General features: G+C 37.2%; 1 protein-coding gene across 1 annotated transcript in view; it reads left to right on the forward strand.

Annotated features, from left to right (window-relative positions):
* Window positions 1-20393, forward strand: part of TTN (titin) — a 307241-nt gene that overhangs the window by 109315 nt on the left and 177533 nt on the right. The window contains exons 98-120 of the mRNA XM_087917042.1: window positions 260-352; window positions 454-736; window positions 2018-2201; window positions 2983-3072; window positions 3194-3461; window positions 3570-3830; window positions 5395-5604; window positions 5723-5800; window positions 5909-5935; window positions 9513-9560; window positions 9665-9724; window positions 9831-9896; window positions 10481-10570; window positions 11022-11384; window positions 12025-12117; window positions 13016-13093; window positions 14183-14248; window positions 15235-15315; window positions 15680-15730; window positions 17846-17908; window positions 18487-18564; window positions 18804-18884; window positions 20216-20299. Of these exons, the coding sequence (XP_087773168.1) occupies window positions 260-352; window positions 454-736; window positions 2018-2201; window positions 2983-3072; window positions 3194-3461; window positions 3570-3830; window positions 5395-5604; window positions 5723-5800; window positions 5909-5935; window positions 9513-9560; window positions 9665-9724; window positions 9831-9896; window positions 10481-10570; window positions 11022-11384; window positions 12025-12117; window positions 13016-13093; window positions 14183-14248; window positions 15235-15315; window positions 15680-15730; window positions 17846-17908; window positions 18487-18564; window positions 18804-18884; window positions 20216-20299 (2796 nt within the window). The remainder of the gene's footprint in view (window positions 1-259; window positions 353-453; window positions 737-2017; window positions 2202-2982; window positions 3073-3193; window positions 3462-3569; window positions 3831-5394; window positions 5605-5722; window positions 5801-5908; window positions 5936-9512; window positions 9561-9664; window positions 9725-9830; window positions 9897-10480; window positions 10571-11021; window positions 11385-12024; window positions 12118-13015; window positions 13094-14182; window positions 14249-15234; window positions 15316-15679; window positions 15731-17845; window positions 17909-18486; window positions 18565-18803; window positions 18885-20215; window positions 20300-20393) is intronic.

A 20393-nucleotide genomic window follows, 5' to 3' on the forward strand; every position in this document is an offset into this window, starting at 1 on the left:
CCTCCAATCCCCTAATCATCTTTGTTGCTCTCCTCTGCACTCTTTCTAGAGCAGGGGTGTCAAACTCTCAGACCACAGGCTGGATGCATCACATACTGGCCATGTGCACCCCAATATTATATCAGTGATAGATAATAAATTCTTTAGGTACTGTAGAATTCAAATTTGGGAGGGGGGAATCCTCTACATATAATGGTTACTTCATTTGAACATTGTCATTTTCGGTTCTCCAACATCATTCCTTTGCTTTGCCTTCCAGAAAAACCCACAGCCGCACCAGTTGCTAAGAAAGCACCTACTGATGGAAGGCTTTACTTTGTCTCTGAACCTCAGAGTATCACTATAATTGAAAGTGAGCCCAGCTTCTAAATATTTTTTTCCATATCTGTTGACTACTCTCTTCCTTCAACTTATGGTTGACATTTTCTTCCCTTTCTGTCTTTTTTCAAACAGAGAGCTTAGCAACCTTTACTGCTAAAGTTGGTGGTGATCCGATCCCCAATGTGAAATGGATGAAAGGAAAGTGGAGGCAACTCAATCAAGGAGGTCGCATGATAATCCAACAAAAAGGAGATGAGGCCAAGCTGGAAATCAAAGATGCAATGAAAACTGATTCCGGGCAGTATAGATGTGTGGCTTTTAATGAGCATGGTGAAATTGAAAGTGTCGTCAACCTTCAGGTTGAGGAACGGAAAAAACAAGTTATTGAAGGTGATCTAAGAGCAAAATTAAAGAAGTAAGTGTTAACGTTTTCCAATATTGTTAAACTGTGAGATGGAAAGCTTGCTTTAATAGGTAGAAGTTGGAGAATAAAATATAATTCAGCTCATTTGAAATTATTCCTTCATCCTTCTTTAATGCTGATGACAGTGGAAGTTATCATGTTAAAAAATAGTTGTATGTGTGAGAAGTGTAGAGTGAGGGATACTCAAAAGATGTGCCATAGAATATGCCATTTTAAATGCCACAAAGAACAAAACAAGTCGTTAGAAGGGCCTTAATATAATATTATTGTATGTACCAGTTGTATCTTTTCCTGGGTTATAAGGCCCTTAGTGTCACTCATTCCCTAGTTACCTCTTGTTTGCACTACAGCAATGTATTCTATGTGGAAAACCATTCAAAGTTTCATCTGGTCAGAAGTGATAGTGCAAGTTACTTTGAAGGCGCTTCTTAAAGGCACTTCTTGAAGGCACTTCTGTTCATCCATGTAAGGTCTCAACTCTGCAAATTTTAGTGATTGCCATTTGGCTTCCAGATGCAATTCAACGCGCTAATGGACTTCCATAAAGCCTTTTGAGATTTGTGGCTTGGATGTTTACAGGATCACCATTCTTCAGTTGTCTGCCTATACTATTAGATCTGACAGTTGATGTATTCCAGATCCCATCAATAAAACATTGTTGTATAGTGGGAGCCTGCAGAAACAGTTTCTATAATGTCATGCATGGCTTTTGGAAACATATCCCCACAAAAATCCATCTCGCCCCCCCAACCTCTTATTCTTTAGGATGTTCTTTAAAAACTTGTCTCTTCCAGCAGGGCAATTTGTGAACCCACTGGAGTATTTTAATTTTTTTTTAATCTTTCCTGGAATGGCTATAATTTTTATTATTATCTTTGCCTCTTGTGTTTCAAATCTTCTTTGTAAGCCACCTTGAATCATTTGTAAATTGGGCATCTCTATTAATTGAAAAATGAACATTTTTTATATGTATTGTAAAAGTTTCCATTAATAAAAACACTCTCCAAATATCTTAATCACCATAGCATACTCTATAAAATTTTGTAAGTTTTATTGGGTTGTAAAATGAAACACAGAAGTAGGCCCAATTCTGTTAAATCCATAAGGTTGCAATCAAAGAGAGCCTTAGGAGTTCCTTTAGCGAAGAATCCTACTTTATTAGGCTGATGATGCTTAAAATCTTGGAAAAATTATAAATCATTTCACACATGCTGTAAATTTAATGGATGCTGGTGTCTATTTGCTTAATAAGTAATTTCTTTATTCCTGCAGAACTCCAACAAAAAGGAAGGAAGGTGAGGAAGAGCAGGCAATCGATATCATGGAACTCCTAAAAAATGTAGATCCTAAAGAATATGAAAAATATGCTCGCATGTATGGAATCACAGATTTCCGAGGTCTCCTACAAGCATTTGAGATGCTAAAAGAAAGCCAGGCAGAAGAAACACACAGACTGGTAAACACCAATATTTTCCTTTATTAATAAATCATTTCAAACCATAGTTCCGTTACTTTAAAAAGTGTGTTCAATGTTTAGGTGGTCTAATTATTCATTTAAAATTCATATTCTGCAATGGGCATTATTATTGATTCCGAATCAGAATCAATTGGGGTAGTTTCTCCCCAACTTTTTCATACAATCTTTCTGGTTGTTAATAAAAGCCAAAACCCCTTTCTCCCTTTTGAGTCTGCAATGACCCCACATGAATAAGAGGGGATTTTTGAGAACTGTTCATCCAATTCAGAAATGTGTTAGTTGTGAAGGGACTTTACTAATCTAAGCTAATATCTATAACTAAGTTTGTGGCCTACAATCTCCACCCACTACCAAAATATATATTTTTTCTACAGTGGTTTTTCCAATCAGCTAACTTGAAAATTTGAGGACTGAAGTCCAGTAAATCTGAAGGACTCTAGGCTGGAAAAGCTGCACTAAGCAATTTCTGTTCAATGTTCTTTCAAGGATTAAAACACCGGAGTCTCAAATGAATATTTTCAATCAGGAGAGAGCAAAGAGAAAAATTAGTTTAATAATTCTGAGTAAGGTGCTATATTTGAACAAAATATTGACATTCCCAATATGTCAAAGGATAGCCCTTATGTACTGAAGCAATTTGTGCTGAAATGGATATAGCTATTTCCTTCAGTTTAATAGGGTTTTGCCATTGTGTTGTTTATATTGTTTATAAAGTAGAACATTAGACAATCTTATTAATGCATGGTCTTTGTTTTAACAGGAGATTGAAGTAAAAGAGAGATCAAGGAGAGAAGAACAAGAGTTTGATGAACTTGTAGCATTCATTCAGCAAAGGCTTACACAGACAGAGGTAATTAATGTCATTTATCAATTACAGTAATATGTAATTAATGCTGCTTGTTTACAGAGTTATTATGTAGCGGGATTAGTGCTTAATCCAGAGATTCAAAAATATGAAAAATATTTTTCAGCCTATTACTTTGATCAGAGATATTGAAGATCAGACTGTGTTAACAGAGGAAGATGCCATCTTTGAATGTGAGATTAAAATAAATTATCCAGAAATCAGACTAACTTGGTACAAAGGCACAGAGAGATTGATCTCGAACAAGAAGTATGAAATCAAAATTGAAGGAGACCGGCATATTCTTAAAATCAGAAACTGTCAACTTGGAGATCAGGCAAATTACAGAGTGGTCTGTGGTCCGCATATTGCCAGTGCTAAACTTCACGTGATTGGTAAGTGCAAAATTTGTGCCACATTTTGATCGATCAAATATTTAAAATTTATCTGATGCAGTTTTGGGTTGGTATTTTCTAAAACACGCATTTTTAACTTGCTAACAGAACCTGCTATTGAACGTCATCTACGTGATACTTCCCTCAAGGAAGGTTTTACCTGCTCTTTGGTTTGTCAATTCTCTGTGCCAAATGCAAAATCCCAGTGGTACAGAAATGGAAAGGTCCTCCAAATAGGAGGCAGATATTCCACAGATGTCTCTGACAAAGTGCACAGACTCATTATCAAAGATGTAAGAACAGAAGACCAGGGACAGTACACCTGCATGTTTGACCAACTAGAAACAACTGCTGACCTACTAATTGAAGGTTTGTAAAAAGAGTTTGTGTTGTTATAAAAATAAGCTGATTTAGATGAATCTTAATGACATCTTAATAACAGAATTTCTTTTCTAAAGGTATTTTTCATTTGTTGCCATATATTTATTTTCATTTATAAAATTTATTGGCTGCCCATCTTACCATAGGGTAATTCTGGGCGGCTTACCATTACATAAAAGCTAAAACATAAAAAGCTAAAGCATTAAACCAAATTAACATTAAAACCAAAGACACATGGGGAGGGCGGAGTGGTGGGGAGGGGGGGATTTGTTATTACTCAATCAAACACCTGCATTGCGCTGTTCCCTCATTGGGGCCCCAAGATGACTGGCAAAGCCACATCTTTAGGTCTCTACAAAAAGAAAGGAGAGTTTGGGACAACCTCACATTGAGGGGCAAGATATTCCAGAGGGCAGGAACAACCACAGACAAGGCCCTCCTCCTGGACCCCACCAACCAGAATAATTGGGTTTATGGGACCCACAGCATGACACCTCTGCCGGCATGAGTGTTATGGCCAATCTCAGTGGGGTGAGACGGTCCCTCAAGTAACCTGGACCCATTCCACAAAAGGCTTTAAAGGTGACCACCAACACTTTGAATTGCACCCAGAAGCAGACTGGTAACCAATGCAGTTCACAGAACAGTAATGTTACAGATGGGGCCAAAACTACCAACGCTGATGTACTCTACACCAGCTGTAGCTTCCAAATGCTCTTCAAGGGTAGCCCCATGTAGAACGCATTACAGTAGTCCAGTCATGAGGGACTGAATGCCTGAGTGCAGGAAATTTAACTGTTTTGTCTTTTTTTTCAGCATTCTTATAACTTGATGATAGGATATTTAATTCACTTGTTTCCTCTTATGATGTGACTTTGCTATAATTACAACAATTAACTTCGATTTATCTATCTCCTTTAATTGAGCATGAGAAAGACTGTAAAAACTACGTGCTACAGGTGGTCCTCAACTTACAACAAATCATTTAGCGACTGTTCAAAGTTACAACATCCCTGAAAAAAGTGACTTATGATTGTTTTTCACATTTACAACCATTGCAGTATCTTCATGGCCATGTGATTAAAACTTGGATACTCGGCAACTGGTTCATATTTATGACAGTGGAAGTGTCCTCAGGTCATGCGATCACCTTTTGCAACCTTCTCACTGGCAAAGTCAATGACTTAACTGTGTTGCTAACTGAACAGCTGCAGTGATTCACTTAACAACTGAAGCAAAAAAGGTCATAAAATGGGGCAAAACTCACTTAACAAATGTCTCACTGGGCTCAGTTGTGGTCATAAGTCAAGGGCTACTTGTACTTCAAATCCATTTTGAAACGCAAACTGCATTCTCATGAAAATAATAAGCGTTGTCTTTATGTCTTTTGTTTGAATTGAAACATGCCCAGGTATGAGTATACCTACCCATGCACAAACACATAAACATACACATACATATATCTGCAGGCACAACGTGATGAAAAAAAAAGCAAAGCTAAATGAAACATGAGAATAATTGTCTTTTTTTTTCATTTACTTCAAACCTACAGCTGAACCAATTCAGTTCACAAAGACCATCCAAAATATAGTGGTCAGCGAACACCAGTCTGCGACCTTTGAGTGCGAAGTCTCCTTTGACAATGCAATCGTCACATGGTACAAAGGGTCAGTGGAACTCAAGGAGAGTCCCAAGTACAGCTTTAGGAGCGAAGGCCGATGCCATTACATGACTATCCACAATGTTACCTCAGATGATGAAGGTGATTTGATTTTCTTTCTTGCCGGACTTTCCTACTTCTAAAAATGTACAAACTGCCATAAATATCATAACACCATTTATTTATTTGTTTATTTATTTATATTTTTATTTATTATTAGGGGTATATTCGGTTATTGCTTGTCTCGAACCACGAGGTGAAGCAAGAAGCACCGCTGAACTCTACCTCACCACTAAAGGTCAGTACCTCAGTGCTCCAGGTTTCACATATGCCTGGTCTTGCTGAATAAGTATTTCTGAAGTGGAAATGATTCCAAGTACAATCATTTTGATTTCTTCTCTTGCAGAAATTAAACTAGAAATAAAGCCACCAGGTAAGGAAAGGGCACGGCAAATGCTTTTTGTGTCACATTTTACTTTTGTACATTTTTTTCTTATAAAAGGCTTTTATAGCTGCTCATATTGTAACCGCAATCCTGGGATACATACAAAGCAGCAAAAAAATAATAACAGCAACAAAATCCAAATAAGCAGAATAAAAATTGATTAAAAACTCATGGCATCTCAGGATAACATTCTATTATATACCGTGTTTCTCCAACAATACGTCCTCCACCAATAGGAAGGCCCAGCATGATTTATATGCATGAGTTGAAATTAAGCCCCGCCCCCAAAATTTAGGCCTATTTAAACCATGCGTTTCCCCACCATTTCTCGCACCATTCATGAGAACTACATGAGGTGAAGAGAAATGGGGGGGAAGGGAAGGGGGGGAGAAAACTTGCCTTTAGGAGCGCCATGCAGGTAGCCTAGGCTAGAATACTCTGATCTACTACCGATAGAACATCAGCCAATAGAAGCTCCCCAAAGGCAGAGTCACCAGCTGCTTCTATCAGCCGGTAGAAGCAACCTCAGAGCGAGTGCCTATGAGCACTCCCTTCACCACAAGGCCGTTTCTGTTGGCCAATGGAAGCTCCCCAAAGGCAGAGTCACCAGCTGCTTCTATCGGCTGGTAGAAGCGGCTGTTGACTCTGCCTTTGGGGAGCTTCCATCGGCCAATAGAAACGGCCTTGTGGTGAGGGGAGCGTGCATTAGTTGTCTTTGAATCTACCAGTGGGACAGGAGAGAAAGCACGCGCGTATCTGTGTCTGTATAAAAATTGTGAGATTGCGACGGAGGGAGTGGGAGAAAAGGTCTTCGCTCAAATGTGTTCTTGTTTTGCTTTCCTGTCCATTCTCTGATCAATTTCTCTGGGGCAGCTTTTGGCCTAAAATCGCCCAGGTCTCCATCAGCTAAAGGAGAGGGGAGGTCTCCAAAGATCATTCCTAACCTCCACCATTTGAGAGGACTGAACTCATTGCTTCTCAAAGTTAGACCCGCAAGTTTTTCAAAAGTTGTTCTGAACGCCTCAAACGTCTAATGAAATCCAGAAATGTCTTGTGACTGAACTCAATCAAAAAAAAAAAAAAAAAGAACCTGCACCTCATTGCCAAGTCCCTGGTTTTATGGCTCCTCTCTCATCCTGAATTATGCCGAAATTAGGGATTCCGAGGCTGGCGTTGGTTAATTGGTTAATGACGGGCATTCTTTCACGCTCAAAGAGAGAGAGAAAGAAAAAAGGAGGCATCGCTGAAGTTCTTAGACTCCCCCCAACTGTTAGCAGTGCCACCCATGAGCTGTGGCAGGATTGCTTCGGATCATGTGCAAAGTGCCTTCGCCATTCAACTCCCCCAATGACTCAAGGTTCATACTAAAATTAGGCCTTTCCAACCAGCCCCTGCAAATATTCGGCCCTCACCAGAGCAATAGAAAGGACGGTTTAGCTTCTCCCTGGCCCTTCTTTGCTCCAGTTCCCTCCTGCCTCCTGTGCTGCAGCGGCGACCCTTTCACACTCACCCCGCTTCCCTGCCGCATTCCCACGAGGGAATGCGTCTCCTTTTGGGAGCCTGCCCAATCTCCTTTCTAAGGGTAGCTGAGCTCTGCTGCCTTCTCTTCCCTCCCCAGTGGCCCCCCCACTCCCCAAACCAGCGGTGGCAGCAGGTAAAGGTAGATCGGCTGCCCTTGGACTTTGGCAAGATGCCCGGAAAAGGTCTGGCTTGAGGAGGGGAGGGCGGCGGTGGGAACCCCGCAGATGCTGAGACCTTCTCTCGCCAGAAGGGCTTGGCTGACCCAGTGCAGGGACAAGGGCTAGTAGGGGTGGTATTTGTATGTGGGTGTGTGTGTGTGTGTGAGAGAGAGAGAGAGAAAGAGAAACTCAGTTTGCTTCCCTTCTGCTAAGAAAAGTTTGCAGCCGCTCTCTCACATGCACTCCCCTCTCCACAAAGCCGTTTTTATCGGCTGATGGAAGCGGCTTGTGACTCTGCCTTTTGGGACCTTCCATTGGCCGATAGAAACGGCCTCGAGGAGAGTGCACGTGAAGGTTAGGGCAGCTATGCTTCACCCACATGCTTCCTCGAGGAGAGTGTGCGTGAGGGTTAGGGCAGCCACAGTAACTGGCAGCCACGACTCACCCCAAAGCAGCTGATGACTCTGCCTTTGGGGAGCTTCCATTGGCTGATAGAAACAGCTTCGTGGTGAGGTGAATGCGTGTGGGTGCTCGCCCTGAGGCGCTTCTGCCCGGCCGATAGAAGCGGTTGGTGACTCTACCTTTGGGAGCTTCCAGTGGTGGCCTCATAGAGAGGTGAGTGTGCATGGGGTGCTCTAGGTGGAGGGTGCGCATGGAGGAAGAAATTAAGTCACCCCCGAAAAGACGTCCTAGCTGTTTTTTCGGGGCTCAAAAAAAAATAAGACCTGGCCTTATTTTATGAGAAACACGGTATATCCACATGCCATCTTAGTGTGTGCTCTGGCCCAGTGTGAAACATCAAAACCAAACCTTTTTTCTTTTTATTGGACACCTCTTTATGCTCAGTTGAAACAACTGCTGTGAAGATCCACCGTGCATGGCATGCCACGTGTTATTAAAAATCCATTGTTGCAGGCAGAAAAATCTGCTTCTGGTTCTTTTATAATTCTGCCCAAATATTTAATTGTCAGTTTAAAAAATGTCTATAGTCGGCTACACATGTAAGAACATATCCAATTGAAATGTTCTTTTCATTTTATCTGTAGTTGTATTGTTGCTGCTAGTACTTTATAATGATCTCATTTAGTGGTGGATCCATGTTCCGTAATATGATTCCCATGCACTACAAAAAGCCATCTGAAGTAGAAAGGACTCATCACCTATAACAGGGGTCTCCACCCTTGGCAACTTTAAGACTTGTGGACTTCAACTCCCAGAGTCCCTCAGCCAGTTTTGCTGGGAGTTGAAGCCCACAAGTCTTAAAGTTGCCAAGGTTGGAGACCCTTACCTATAACACTCTTTCCCAAGGCAAACAGTTATTTGCATTAAGGGATTCCAGTAACAAAATAAAGCCATATGGGGTTTTACTGCTTAGGATTGCACTCTCTTTCAGAGCAATAGCAATAGAACCAGTTATATACCAGTAATATACCAGTTCATAGTGCTTTACAGTCCCCTCTAAGATGTTTATAGAGTCAGCCATATTGCCTCCAACAACCTGGGCCCTCATTTTACCGACCTCAGAAGGATGGAAGGCCAAGTCAACCTTGAACCAGTCAGAATTGAACTCCTGGCAGTGAGCAGTGAGAACTGTTTTGTTCCTCCTTCCCATTGGTTTTGCATTTTCCCCCTCTGCCAGTCAGTTTTCTGGCCCAAAGGCTCATTCATGATCCTAAATTACTATTTTTCAGGACTCCCTCCCCCAAGATTTTTGTACTCTTTACTAAATATCACGTTCTGCACAGACTACTGATAGTTATCTTCATGCATGGATGAGGCCATACGGATTCAGAAAGCTTGATGCTTGGAATATTAGAGCAGTATTAGTAAGCAGTGTATAACTAGATTAATATGACTACTTTGTTACTTGTTCAATGGTTTTCCAGATGTTCCAGATGCTAGAGTTGCAATTCCAGTTGAAGTTCCAACTGAAGGTAAAGTTTACTTTTAAAAAGACTATTAACTTATGCATAGAAATATTTAACAGCTGGGCACTCCATGAAAACATTTTAATGCATATATTTCTTTTTTTTATAAGATATACCTATTCTTCCTATCTTAATTCCCATGCCGGAAGAGAAGAAGAAAAAAGAAAAAGGTACTGCTGCTTTGCATTTCAGGACTTGTATTCATTGGATATTTCCAAATACTCTGTTTGACCAGTTTCTTTGCATGCTTAATTATTTTCACTTTTGTTTTTAAAGTGGTTCGGAAGAAAATAATCAAAAAGGTGACTCCAAAAGTCCCAGAGGAAGTTCCACCTCCTAAAGGTATGTCAGATTGTTTGTTCCCAAGTATAAAGGACATTTATAAACAACAAAATATTATCACATCTTTTTGAGCTTCATTCATATTTTCTAAAGACTTTAGAATATTTCACATTTACAATGCTAAATACCTGAAGAGTATACATATGCATATTAGCTCATATAAAAGAGCCAAAACTGTTTGTAAAAAGTTTAGCTGAGTCTCCTCCATTTTTAAATGGGAGTGCTTTGGTTGCAGTTTTATTATATTAGATTCTGATATGTGAATTTGAAAAGCACATGTATTTATATTTTTCTCGTGCTTTATGTTTCGTTTTTTGTTATTTAAATGTGATCTTATATCTGTTAGATTCACTGAATTCAGTGAGTTTACTTTTGTACAGGTAAAGTGCACTCTTAAAACTTCAGTGGAGGTGATGAGTGCTTATTAATACACAACTCACTGTATAAATTAGTAAACTGAATCCAGTGCCATCTATAAATCAAAACAAAATCAAAACATAAATCAAAACAAAATCAAATCACATTGAAGTGCAGTTGTTGGTAGGGAAACAAATATCTTACCAGGTATATTACATATGTTTCAGAACCAGTCAAGAAACCAGAGCCTCCACCTCCTGCTCCAGTCCCAGTCCCAGTCCCAGTTCCCAAAGTAGAAGAAGTTATTCCAACCAAAGGTAAATAATCAAAGATTGACACGTTTGCCCACAAAATAATATAATACTGAAAAGAGTTCTTTGCTTGGGCAATTTAAAATGTGGGTGTCATTCTTCGTTTTTCTTCATCATCATAACTTCTGATCATCCAAATCATGTAGAATTCTTCCTTTCTGCAACATTTGTGTTGTGACCCTGTGACAGTTGGGCAGCTTATGACATCTGTGCCTACTGACTAAATTATTAGAATATTTGACCAATATATTAAATATCTTAACCTAAGGAAGAGGGGAGAATTAGGATTTCCATTCACCAGATCAATTTCAACTTAAAATAACCCAAAAAATGCCTATGTTTTACTAAAGACATGTCTTTGAAAAAGCAACTGTGTATTGTTTCTGAGCAGGTGCATTTATTAATCTATATGAGAACACTGATCTCAAATGTTTGTGCAATGTTTTATTTCTAAAAGTTGCTGCCAAGAAAACTGAAGAGATCAAAGTGACAACTGTAGTTAAGAAGAAGGAGCCTATTTATGAGAAGAAGGAAGAAATCCACGAGGTTCACAAAGAAATACACGAAGAATGGGAAGAGGAGTATGGGGAGAAACATGAATACTATGAAAAAGAAGAAGGTTATGATGAAGGGGAAGAGGAATGGACATATGGAGAAAGAAAAGAGGAAAAAACAGTTTATCAGGAAGAATGGGAAGAGGAGTATGGGGAAAAACATGAATACTATGAAAGAGAAGAAGGTTATGATGAAGGAGAAGATGAATGGGCATATGCAGAAAAACAAGTAACCTACAAGAAAAAGCCAGTTTATCATGAAGAAGGTAGTATATTTCTTTTTTTAAAGACAGTTTCATTTTTCCCCTTTCTCTTTTAAATAATATTTTAATTAATTAAATTTAAATTAATTAATTAAATTTATCAATTTCTGTTGTTTTACTGAATTTTTTGCTTGACCACAATGGTAAATTAATAGGATTAGAAAAGTTACATAGTGTATTGTCTTCCAACTGTTTGACTGAAATGATTTAATGCGTAAGTTTAGTCAGGCTAATTCTGCCAACATGCTTTAGGAGAACAGCAATGTTCAGATAAGGTGATAGGTATGATATAATGATGATAGAATGTTTAAATTATATCCGGTACTTAAATATATTAATCTAAACATTTATTTTTTTAAGATTCATCTCATATTTTACTTTGCTATTATTATATGCCATTACCTGAAATATAAGCAAATGTGATATGTATTTTAATTAAATATACTATTTTTATTGTATAACATTTTATTAAATGGATTTTTTGCTCTTAGAACAGAGACTTTAGAACCTTTAGACAAGGAAGGTAATTAAATGAACACGTCAACTAATATTACTTTAAGTTAGCAGAGGATATTAATAAAGTGTGTCAAAGATCCCAAAATACCTTTAGTTGTTTCTTGAAATACGTTTATATCTGTTACAGTGGTCCAAGTTCCTAAAAAGCCAGAACCTGTGCCAAAACGTCCAGAAATTTCAGCCAAGAAAGAAGAAAAGAAAAAAATTACAATACAGAAAGGTTTGGGCATTAAAATGATAGCACTGAAGCATGTTTCTTTTAAAATTTGCTTTTTAAGGTGCATATTTATTAACTAGTTTATATAATAGATGATTTTAAAAATAGATTAAAGTTTCTAGACTTCTAAAATACCAGAGTCCAAAACAAGAGACTTTATATTAACAAGATAAGGTAGGAAATCCTGCCACTGGAGGTATTTTTAATCTTTCAATTATGCAATGCATGGAACTATTTTCAGGTCATGTATAATGAAGAAATGTTGAATACTAATCATAAACTCTTACATTACATTTATAGAATTATTGCTAAATGTACAAAACAGATGTCTCTCTTTGTCCACCCTTAATATATTGGACATGGCAACACATTGTTAGGTTACATTCTATTTTATCTCACATATTAAAAAGATTCCTATCAAACCATGAATCCAAACCATTAAATCAGGTATTACTTCTAAACATCACTCATGGCCATAATCAATAGTTCTGATATGAAAAAGCTCAATTCTGAACATTCAGTGTGAAACAATGGGGAAGAAAAGGAATCTCCAATATCAACAGTTTTTAGAGGTGGGGAAGTTTCCATTTTAACCTCCCTAGCAGGTCTCAGAAATTAGGCAGGATTACCAGAGCATTCAAAGGAATCCAGAAAAGAGGTTATCAATTATGGGAAATTCTCCCATCACTAATTGAAGTAATTGGGCAAAGCCAAGTTTCAAAAACTTTCATGAGAACAATATAATGGTATATTGTATATAGTGGTATATATGAACCCCAAATGTATGTCTTTTAGGAGATCAGTGAACTAGAACTTCTTTTCTCACACTGAAAATTGGATATAATGCACTTGATGGATATTCAGATACAGTCTTATGCTAAGTGTTTTAAATCCCCTTTAGTTACTCGGAAGCCTGTAACTGAAGAAGTAGCAAAAACAGCTCAGCAGATGGAGGAAGAACAACTGAGAAGAGTTAAAGGTAGGAATGGACAAAAATTATTTTATTTTTTTTAACAAGGAAAGGTGATATGAATCTTTTGCTTTAATTTAATATTGGGAAAATATAGGATTACAGTATGTGCATGCTGCTCATTTTAATTTTATGTGGTCCTTGGTCTACTTACAAAAATCCTTGGCATCAAAATACATCCCTTTAATTGCATATATAAAAAGACTTCAATTGCTAATAACTGATCTTCTTATATTAAAATATTAATGATATTTCCTAGCCACTTAAATTAATTACAGCCTCAATCTATGATGTACTCATGATTTTTAACAGCAAATACTATTATCTATGGGATCAGGAAAAAAATCCCTTCAAAGTAATGGCATCTAGCTTAAAATATATATAGCTAATTACTTAGAGCTGCTAGGTTCCACTATCTTCTTAATTTTTCTCCACAGCTTAGTAGTTAAAATAGTCATAAAAGTTCTGTTCAACTTGATTTAGAAAAGAGATGGAAGACATCTCAATTTATTTGATGTTTTTGCTGCATATCAAATTTTCTCCTTTTAAAATATATGCTACCTTGATGGGTTGTTCGGGCTCTCTGAGCTGACTTGTTTTCTTGCAGACATTTCATTACCCTAAGTTGGTAACATCATCAGTGTTCAGAGAGCATCAAGAACCCTCATAGCAACCCTGAGCTACAAATAGTCTCCCTCATTGATATGCTACCCTTTTCTCATTTTATATGGTTCCATTTATTAAATCTTGCTAAGATTTAAACCAATCTTCTTAAACCTGATGCAGTTAAAATTTATTATTATGAGCTGCCCAGCGTGATTTAAGAAGGGTGCCCACATAAATGTTTTAAATAAACATATAAAACACATAGATAAATATCTTTGAACTTCACACAAACACCCTGCCCTACCCCTCCCACCCACCCACCCCGAATTCTCAGCCAGCCTGGCCTAACAGACCTGGAGGCAGAAATCAGGCTTAAGAAATCTGCTTTAAAATGTTATTTGTTTATTATCTTATCCTTAATTATGATTAAAATAGTTTGATATACATCATATATATGGAAATAATCTTTTATATATTTTTATATCCGTAAAGTTCCAGAAGTTCCATCCAAAAAACCTGCAAAGAGAGTCATTCACGAGGAAGTTATAGAACGAAAAGGTACACAATCTCCTTTTCCATCTCTTTCTATATTCTTTTGAAATACCTATGGCATATACGAACATTGATTTCTATAAATCATATCCATTTTTCCTACCTTTCATGGTGTTCACTTTTTTCAGTTCTTTTTCAGTTCTTTTTTTTTTTCAGTACAATTCTACTAACCTTTCCCTGTGAATGCATGTTCAAATTATTCGGTTGAAGGAACAGAAATCTTCATTGAGAAGCATTCTAGAAGTGATAGACCAGTAACTGATGATGTACATTGTACATTGGATGCATGACTGAAAATAAGACAATTTGCTTTAAATGAGAGAAATTCTGTTCCGTGCATTTTTGTTCCTTTATGAGATTTGGCATTCATCTAAAGGGCACTATGCCCAGCAGACTAGTTGGTACCTAGCAGGAATTTCAGGCATGGGATAGATTGGTAGAATCAAAAATATTATAGATGAAAGTAATGGCAGATCACTTCCTTATTGTCACCAAGAAAATACATGATCATCAAGCTCAGCTAGAGACAGTTTTTATATTTTATTCATGGACATTGGGGTGAGGGTTTTTTTGGAGGGGGGCAGTATGTCTCAAAACATGCATGTGCTTTAAAATTCTTATTCATCTTTGTAATTTTTGGAAATAGTTATTTTCTTTATTCTACTTGTAACATTTGCATAGGAATGTGATTGCTTCGTGACAAAGCTATTTTTGCTTTCTAATGTCTAATGCAAGGTTTTGCTACATAATGTTTCAAGTTGAAAATGGGCTATTCTAAACGTTCCTGAACCTTGACTTACCTTGAAATATGGGACTATTCAGCCTGGCTTGATTTGAGATTAGGTCATTCTGTCTTGGAAGTTATTCCTATCTTTACATCTTACCTACCGCAAAATTTTATTTGGAGTCCTGGTGTTTAATATAATAGAAATATGTTTGCAAACCATTTTCATATGTTTAATTTAGTATTTTTGACTGAATTCTTATTTCAGTCCCAGCTGAAGAGAAATGGACTATTTCAGAAGAAAAAGTGACTGTTTCATATCATGAAGAAGAATATTCATATGGTTCAGGTAGTTACAAACATATATTATTAATTTTTTTCTCTTACCACCTTGTCCTATATAAAAAATGAAATAGGCTAATTAAATTGCATTTGCCTCTATTCAATGTTCTCTTAATATGGCAGCTTTGCACATAGCATAGAACTTTCTCCCATGAAAAAAAAGTTGCCTTATTCTTTTACTTGTGAGTCTTCTGTTTGTGAGAATCTGCTGCCCAAGACATTTATCTTTTTGAACTTTAGGAACATAAATATCTCTCTGGACAGTCAGATTCTGGGTTTTATTTAATATTTCTGTTTTATCTTACGGATCATTTCAATAGTATTGAAAATAGTTTAAATCCATCTTTTAAATGTGATGATTCTCTTTAAAGAACCAGAAGAATACGAGCATGAAGGCTTCTACGTGGAATATCCAACTGAAGGTAAATTCGGTTTAGTTTATTTTAACCTAGCCGTACCCAATTTGATAATAGGTTATTTCATATAATTTCTTAACTGTTCTAAACATGCTCTGTGCAATTATTTCTGTATACCCTTTTAAAAATATCTTGAGTGCTATACAGATGACAATAATTTTTAACTAGTAAATTTCACCACTATAGCTAAATGCCCAGCATTTCCTAGCCGAACCACAGATAACTACAGTGATCTAATACATATCGATTTTACAGAAGACAATGTTGAAAAAGCACTACGCAATCTAAAACCATCCCTATCTATTGGACCGGATGGAATATGTGCCTATTTCTTAAAAAAGTTATCCACTGCCATAGCCAAACCTCTAAGCATAATCTTTGAAAAATCTTTCAGGACCAGTTCCTTGCCTAACCTATTGTCACAAGCCACAGTCATCCCCATCTTCAAAAAGGGAGACCCTTGCCTAGTTGAAAATTACAGACCAATCTCCTTATGCTGCGTCACCTGTAAAGTCATGGAATCAATTATTAACCAATCCATCATCCTCCACTTAGAGACAAACAACCTATTCTCCAATAAACAATTTGGTTTCAGAAAAAAACTATCCTGTAATCTGCAACTCTCACACTGCAAAAACATATGGACTACACAACTTGATCAGGGCAAAACAATAGATGCAATCTACATAGACTTCTGTAAAGCCTTTGATTCAGTGGTACATGACAAACTACTACTAAAAATAAAATCCTATGGTATCTCTGGACAACTGCATAACTGGATAGAAGCATTCCTGTCAAACAGACAACAAATGGTCAAAATTGGGAGTGTCCTATCAAATTCTGTACCTGTCAATAGTGGGGTCCCCCAAGGCAGTGTTCTAGGACCAACTCTCTTCATACTCTACATAAATGACCTCTGTGATCATATTAAGAGCAACTGCGTTCTTTTCGCTGATGATGTAAAGCTGTTCAATACCACAGACAATACTGCTACCCTTCAAAAAGATCTTGACTGTGTATCAGAATGGTCAAACAAATGGCAACTTCAAATCTCAACAAATAAATGCTCTGTCTTACATATTGGCAAAAAAATCCGAAAATAAAATACAAGCTGAATAGTCAAGATCTTGTTGATGATCCAAGCTCTGTAAAGGACCTTGGAATACTCACCTCTAACGATCTAAGTGCTAGTGCCCACTGCAACTACATAGCCAAAAAGGCATTAAGAGTTGTTAACCTAATCTTACGTAGCTTTTTCTCTGGTAATATCACACTACTAACTAGAGCATACAAAACATTTGCTAGACCAATACTCGAATACAGCTCATCAGTCTGGAACCCACATTACGTATCTGATATTAACACAGTTGAGAAAGTCCAGAAATATTTCACAAGAAGAGTTCTCCACTCCTCTACTCGTTGTAGAATACCTTATGCCACCAGACTTGAAATTCTAGAACTAGAAAACCTTGAATTACGCCGTCTTCGGTCTGATTTAAGCATGGTATATAAAATCATACATTGCAATGTCCTACCTGTCAATGAATACTTCAGCTTCAACCATAACAACACAAGAGCACACAACAGATACAAACTCAAGGTTAACCTCACCAAGCTTGATTGCAGGAAATACGACTTCAGCAACAGAGTGGTCAATGTCTGGAATACTCTACCCGACTCTGTAGTTTCTTCCCCAAACCCCAAAAACTTTAACCTTAGACTGTCTACTATTGACCTCACCCCTTTCCTAATAGGTCTGTAGGGGGCGTGCATAAGCGCACCAACGTGCCTACCGTCCCTGTCCTATTGTTTCTTTTATTTTTCTTTTATTTTTCTTATATGTACTCATTTCATGTATTCATAATTATGTATACACTTTTACTTATCTCGTAAACAATTGACAAATAAATAAAATAAAAATAAATAAAAATAAAATAAATCAGTTATAAGATAAAGGGTATGTGCTCAAGATTAGAAACATAATTGACCATTGGAGAACAGAAATAGTAGGAACAGTTCTGTCTCATTCTTTACATGTCATTTTGGCTATTTGGCTATTTTTAATGGTATGTAGAAAATAGGGTAAAGTCAACTTTTTAATTTCCCCATTTTCTTTTAAAGAACCAGATGAGTATGAAGAAGAAAGGGTCTACGTAGAAATTCCTGAAGTTCCACCACCTAAAGGTAGATTTTTTAAAGCAATATCCATTTTTTTTAATTTTAAGATGGTCATGACATCATCATTAAAAATTCCTGAGAATCACCTAAAAACCAAGCTTGGTGACATGGTGTCTATGGACATCACAACATGCATTTTCCCCAATGGTGTGTACATTATTCCACAGCAGAATAAAAAATAACACTGTTTAATTAATGGAAATCTTTTGAGATTTCTACATCTTCTGCGATGTCGATATTCTTACATAGAATCTTTTAGATTTTGAAGAAGAAAAGTTAAATCCTGAGAGATATGGTGATTTCTCAAGATTTTGACAATTTAAAAAAAGTTATTTCATTTCCTTGACCATAAGTCCAGAAGAACTTATTTGCTTTCAAGCTATCAAGAACATGATTTTTGTATCCCTCTTCTTGTTATTTCATTTTCTTGTTGGTCTTTCCCCAGGTCTCTGAGCATCTATATTTCACCTATAAAGAAATTAGCAACTTTACAGTGTTTTTCAAATATTATATTAGTGTTGCGTTTAGTCTATGAGAAAAATCTTGATTTTATCTGATTAAACTCAAAAATTGCTACTATCTAGTTCCAGGGGTCCCTAAGAAACCAGAAGAAAAGGTTCCTGTGGCTGTTCCTAAGAAAGTAGAACCTCCACCAGCTAAAGGTAAATTAATAATAATGAAATATTGATTACTACAATAAACTTATTATCTTTTTGCTGTAATAGACAGCCTTTCTGCCAATAGAACTGCACATTTGATTTGATATTTTGTGTTTCTTTGTTGGAATAATAGGTGCTTTTTAAAAGAAAGCATTACAATGTTGAACAATATTTCATTAGATTGGATAAATCTTGAAAATCATTAAATCATTTCTAAACTTCTGTATTATGTGTTTTTAAAGTTCCTGAGGTGCCCAAGAAGCCAGTCCCAGAAAAGAAAAAACCTTCCCCTCCTGAAAAAGTGGAGGCTCCTCCAGCTAAAGGTATATAAACCAGCAGAAAGCTTGCATACAGATAGATCATATAGATATAGATATAAGGCTGTTGTAGCATCCCTACGGTCACAACACCTGGCAACTGACTCATATTTATGATGGTTGCGTTGTCTCAGAGTCATGTGATCACCTTTTGTGACCTTCTGACACGCCGAATCAATGGGGACGCTAGATTGACTTAGCAATCATGTTACTAACTTAACAACTATAGTGATTCACTTAACAATTGTGGCAAGAAAGTCCGTAAAGTGGGGCAAAATTCACTGAAAAACTGTCTCACTTAGCAACAGAAATGTTGGCCTCAATTATGGTTGTAAGTCAAGGACTCCCTATATGTGCATGTATGTGTGTGTTTATTTCAGACATACTTTAGTAAAGGGTAGAATAATTTACTGAGTTTTGCTTTTTAACATAGCAGGATATATAGGAGGCAAAGCTATATACCCTGTTGTGTTAAGGATATTAGGACTTTTTGAAGAAGTCTCATTTTAGGATCAAAAATCAATGGGATTTGACACAGTTCTGTTTGGGACTGCATCCTATTCAGGGTGGGATTCTACAAGTTCGCATCTATTCGCTAGAACTGGTTGTTAACATTTTAAGCAGTTCGGAGAACCAGTTGTTAGGAGAAATTACTGGCCTAATCCTGTAAAGAAGGCAGGAAGGAAACATTCTGGTGTTGTTTACAGAAACTGCCTCTCCGTTAATCCTTTTTACATTCTTGGCAGGACTAGACTTCCTGTCTCAGGAACTTCTCTGGAATTTTCCCCCCTCCTTTGCTGGTACTTTGCTTGTGTGGAGTGACCATTTAAAGTTACAATAGCACTGAAAAAAGTGACTTATGACCATTTTCCACACTTACGACTGTTGCAGCATCCCCACAGTCATAAGAGGCCAGGCGAGAAGATGTGTGCCTCAATTTGAGTGATGTTGAGTTGGCCACGCCCAGCCAGTCACATGACCACCAAGCCACGCCCACCAACTAAGCCATGCCCACAGAACCAGTTGTTAAAAGAAATGTATCCCACCCCTGATCCTATCAGAACAGTATTTTCTAATAATGCAGAAGATTAAGTAACATACTTATGTTCTATAACTTTTGTTTTAAATATGGTTTTACATCGTGTAAGCCGCCTTGAGTTGCCATGGGTGAATAGGTGACAATACAAATTAAATAAATAAAATAATAAAATCAGTTCTACTTGTTTGAGCCTGTTGGAGTAATTGTTGATTGTCCAACATCTTCCACCACCACCACCACTCCTCTAATAAATGTGCCAAAATACTAACATTCTCCTGTTTAAATTAACCATTGACAGTTCCTGAGGTACCTAAGAAACCTGTCCCAGAAAAAAGAAAGCCTGCTGCAGTCCCCAAGAAAGAAGTACCACCACCAGCTAAAGGTATTTAATTTGAAATTAGACTTCTTGGTAGAATTCACATCTCTTTCTCCTTTACTGCTTGGGGATGGGTAGGATATTGATCATCATTAGTAAT

The sequence above is a fragment of the Pseudonaja textilis genome, chromosome 1 (assembly GCF_049901715.1).
Source record: "Pseudonaja textilis isolate UNSWEBS1 chromosome 1, rPseTex1.2, whole genome shotgun sequence".
Lineage (NCBI taxonomy): Eukaryota > Metazoa > Chordata > Lepidosauria > Squamata > Elapidae > Pseudonaja > Pseudonaja textilis.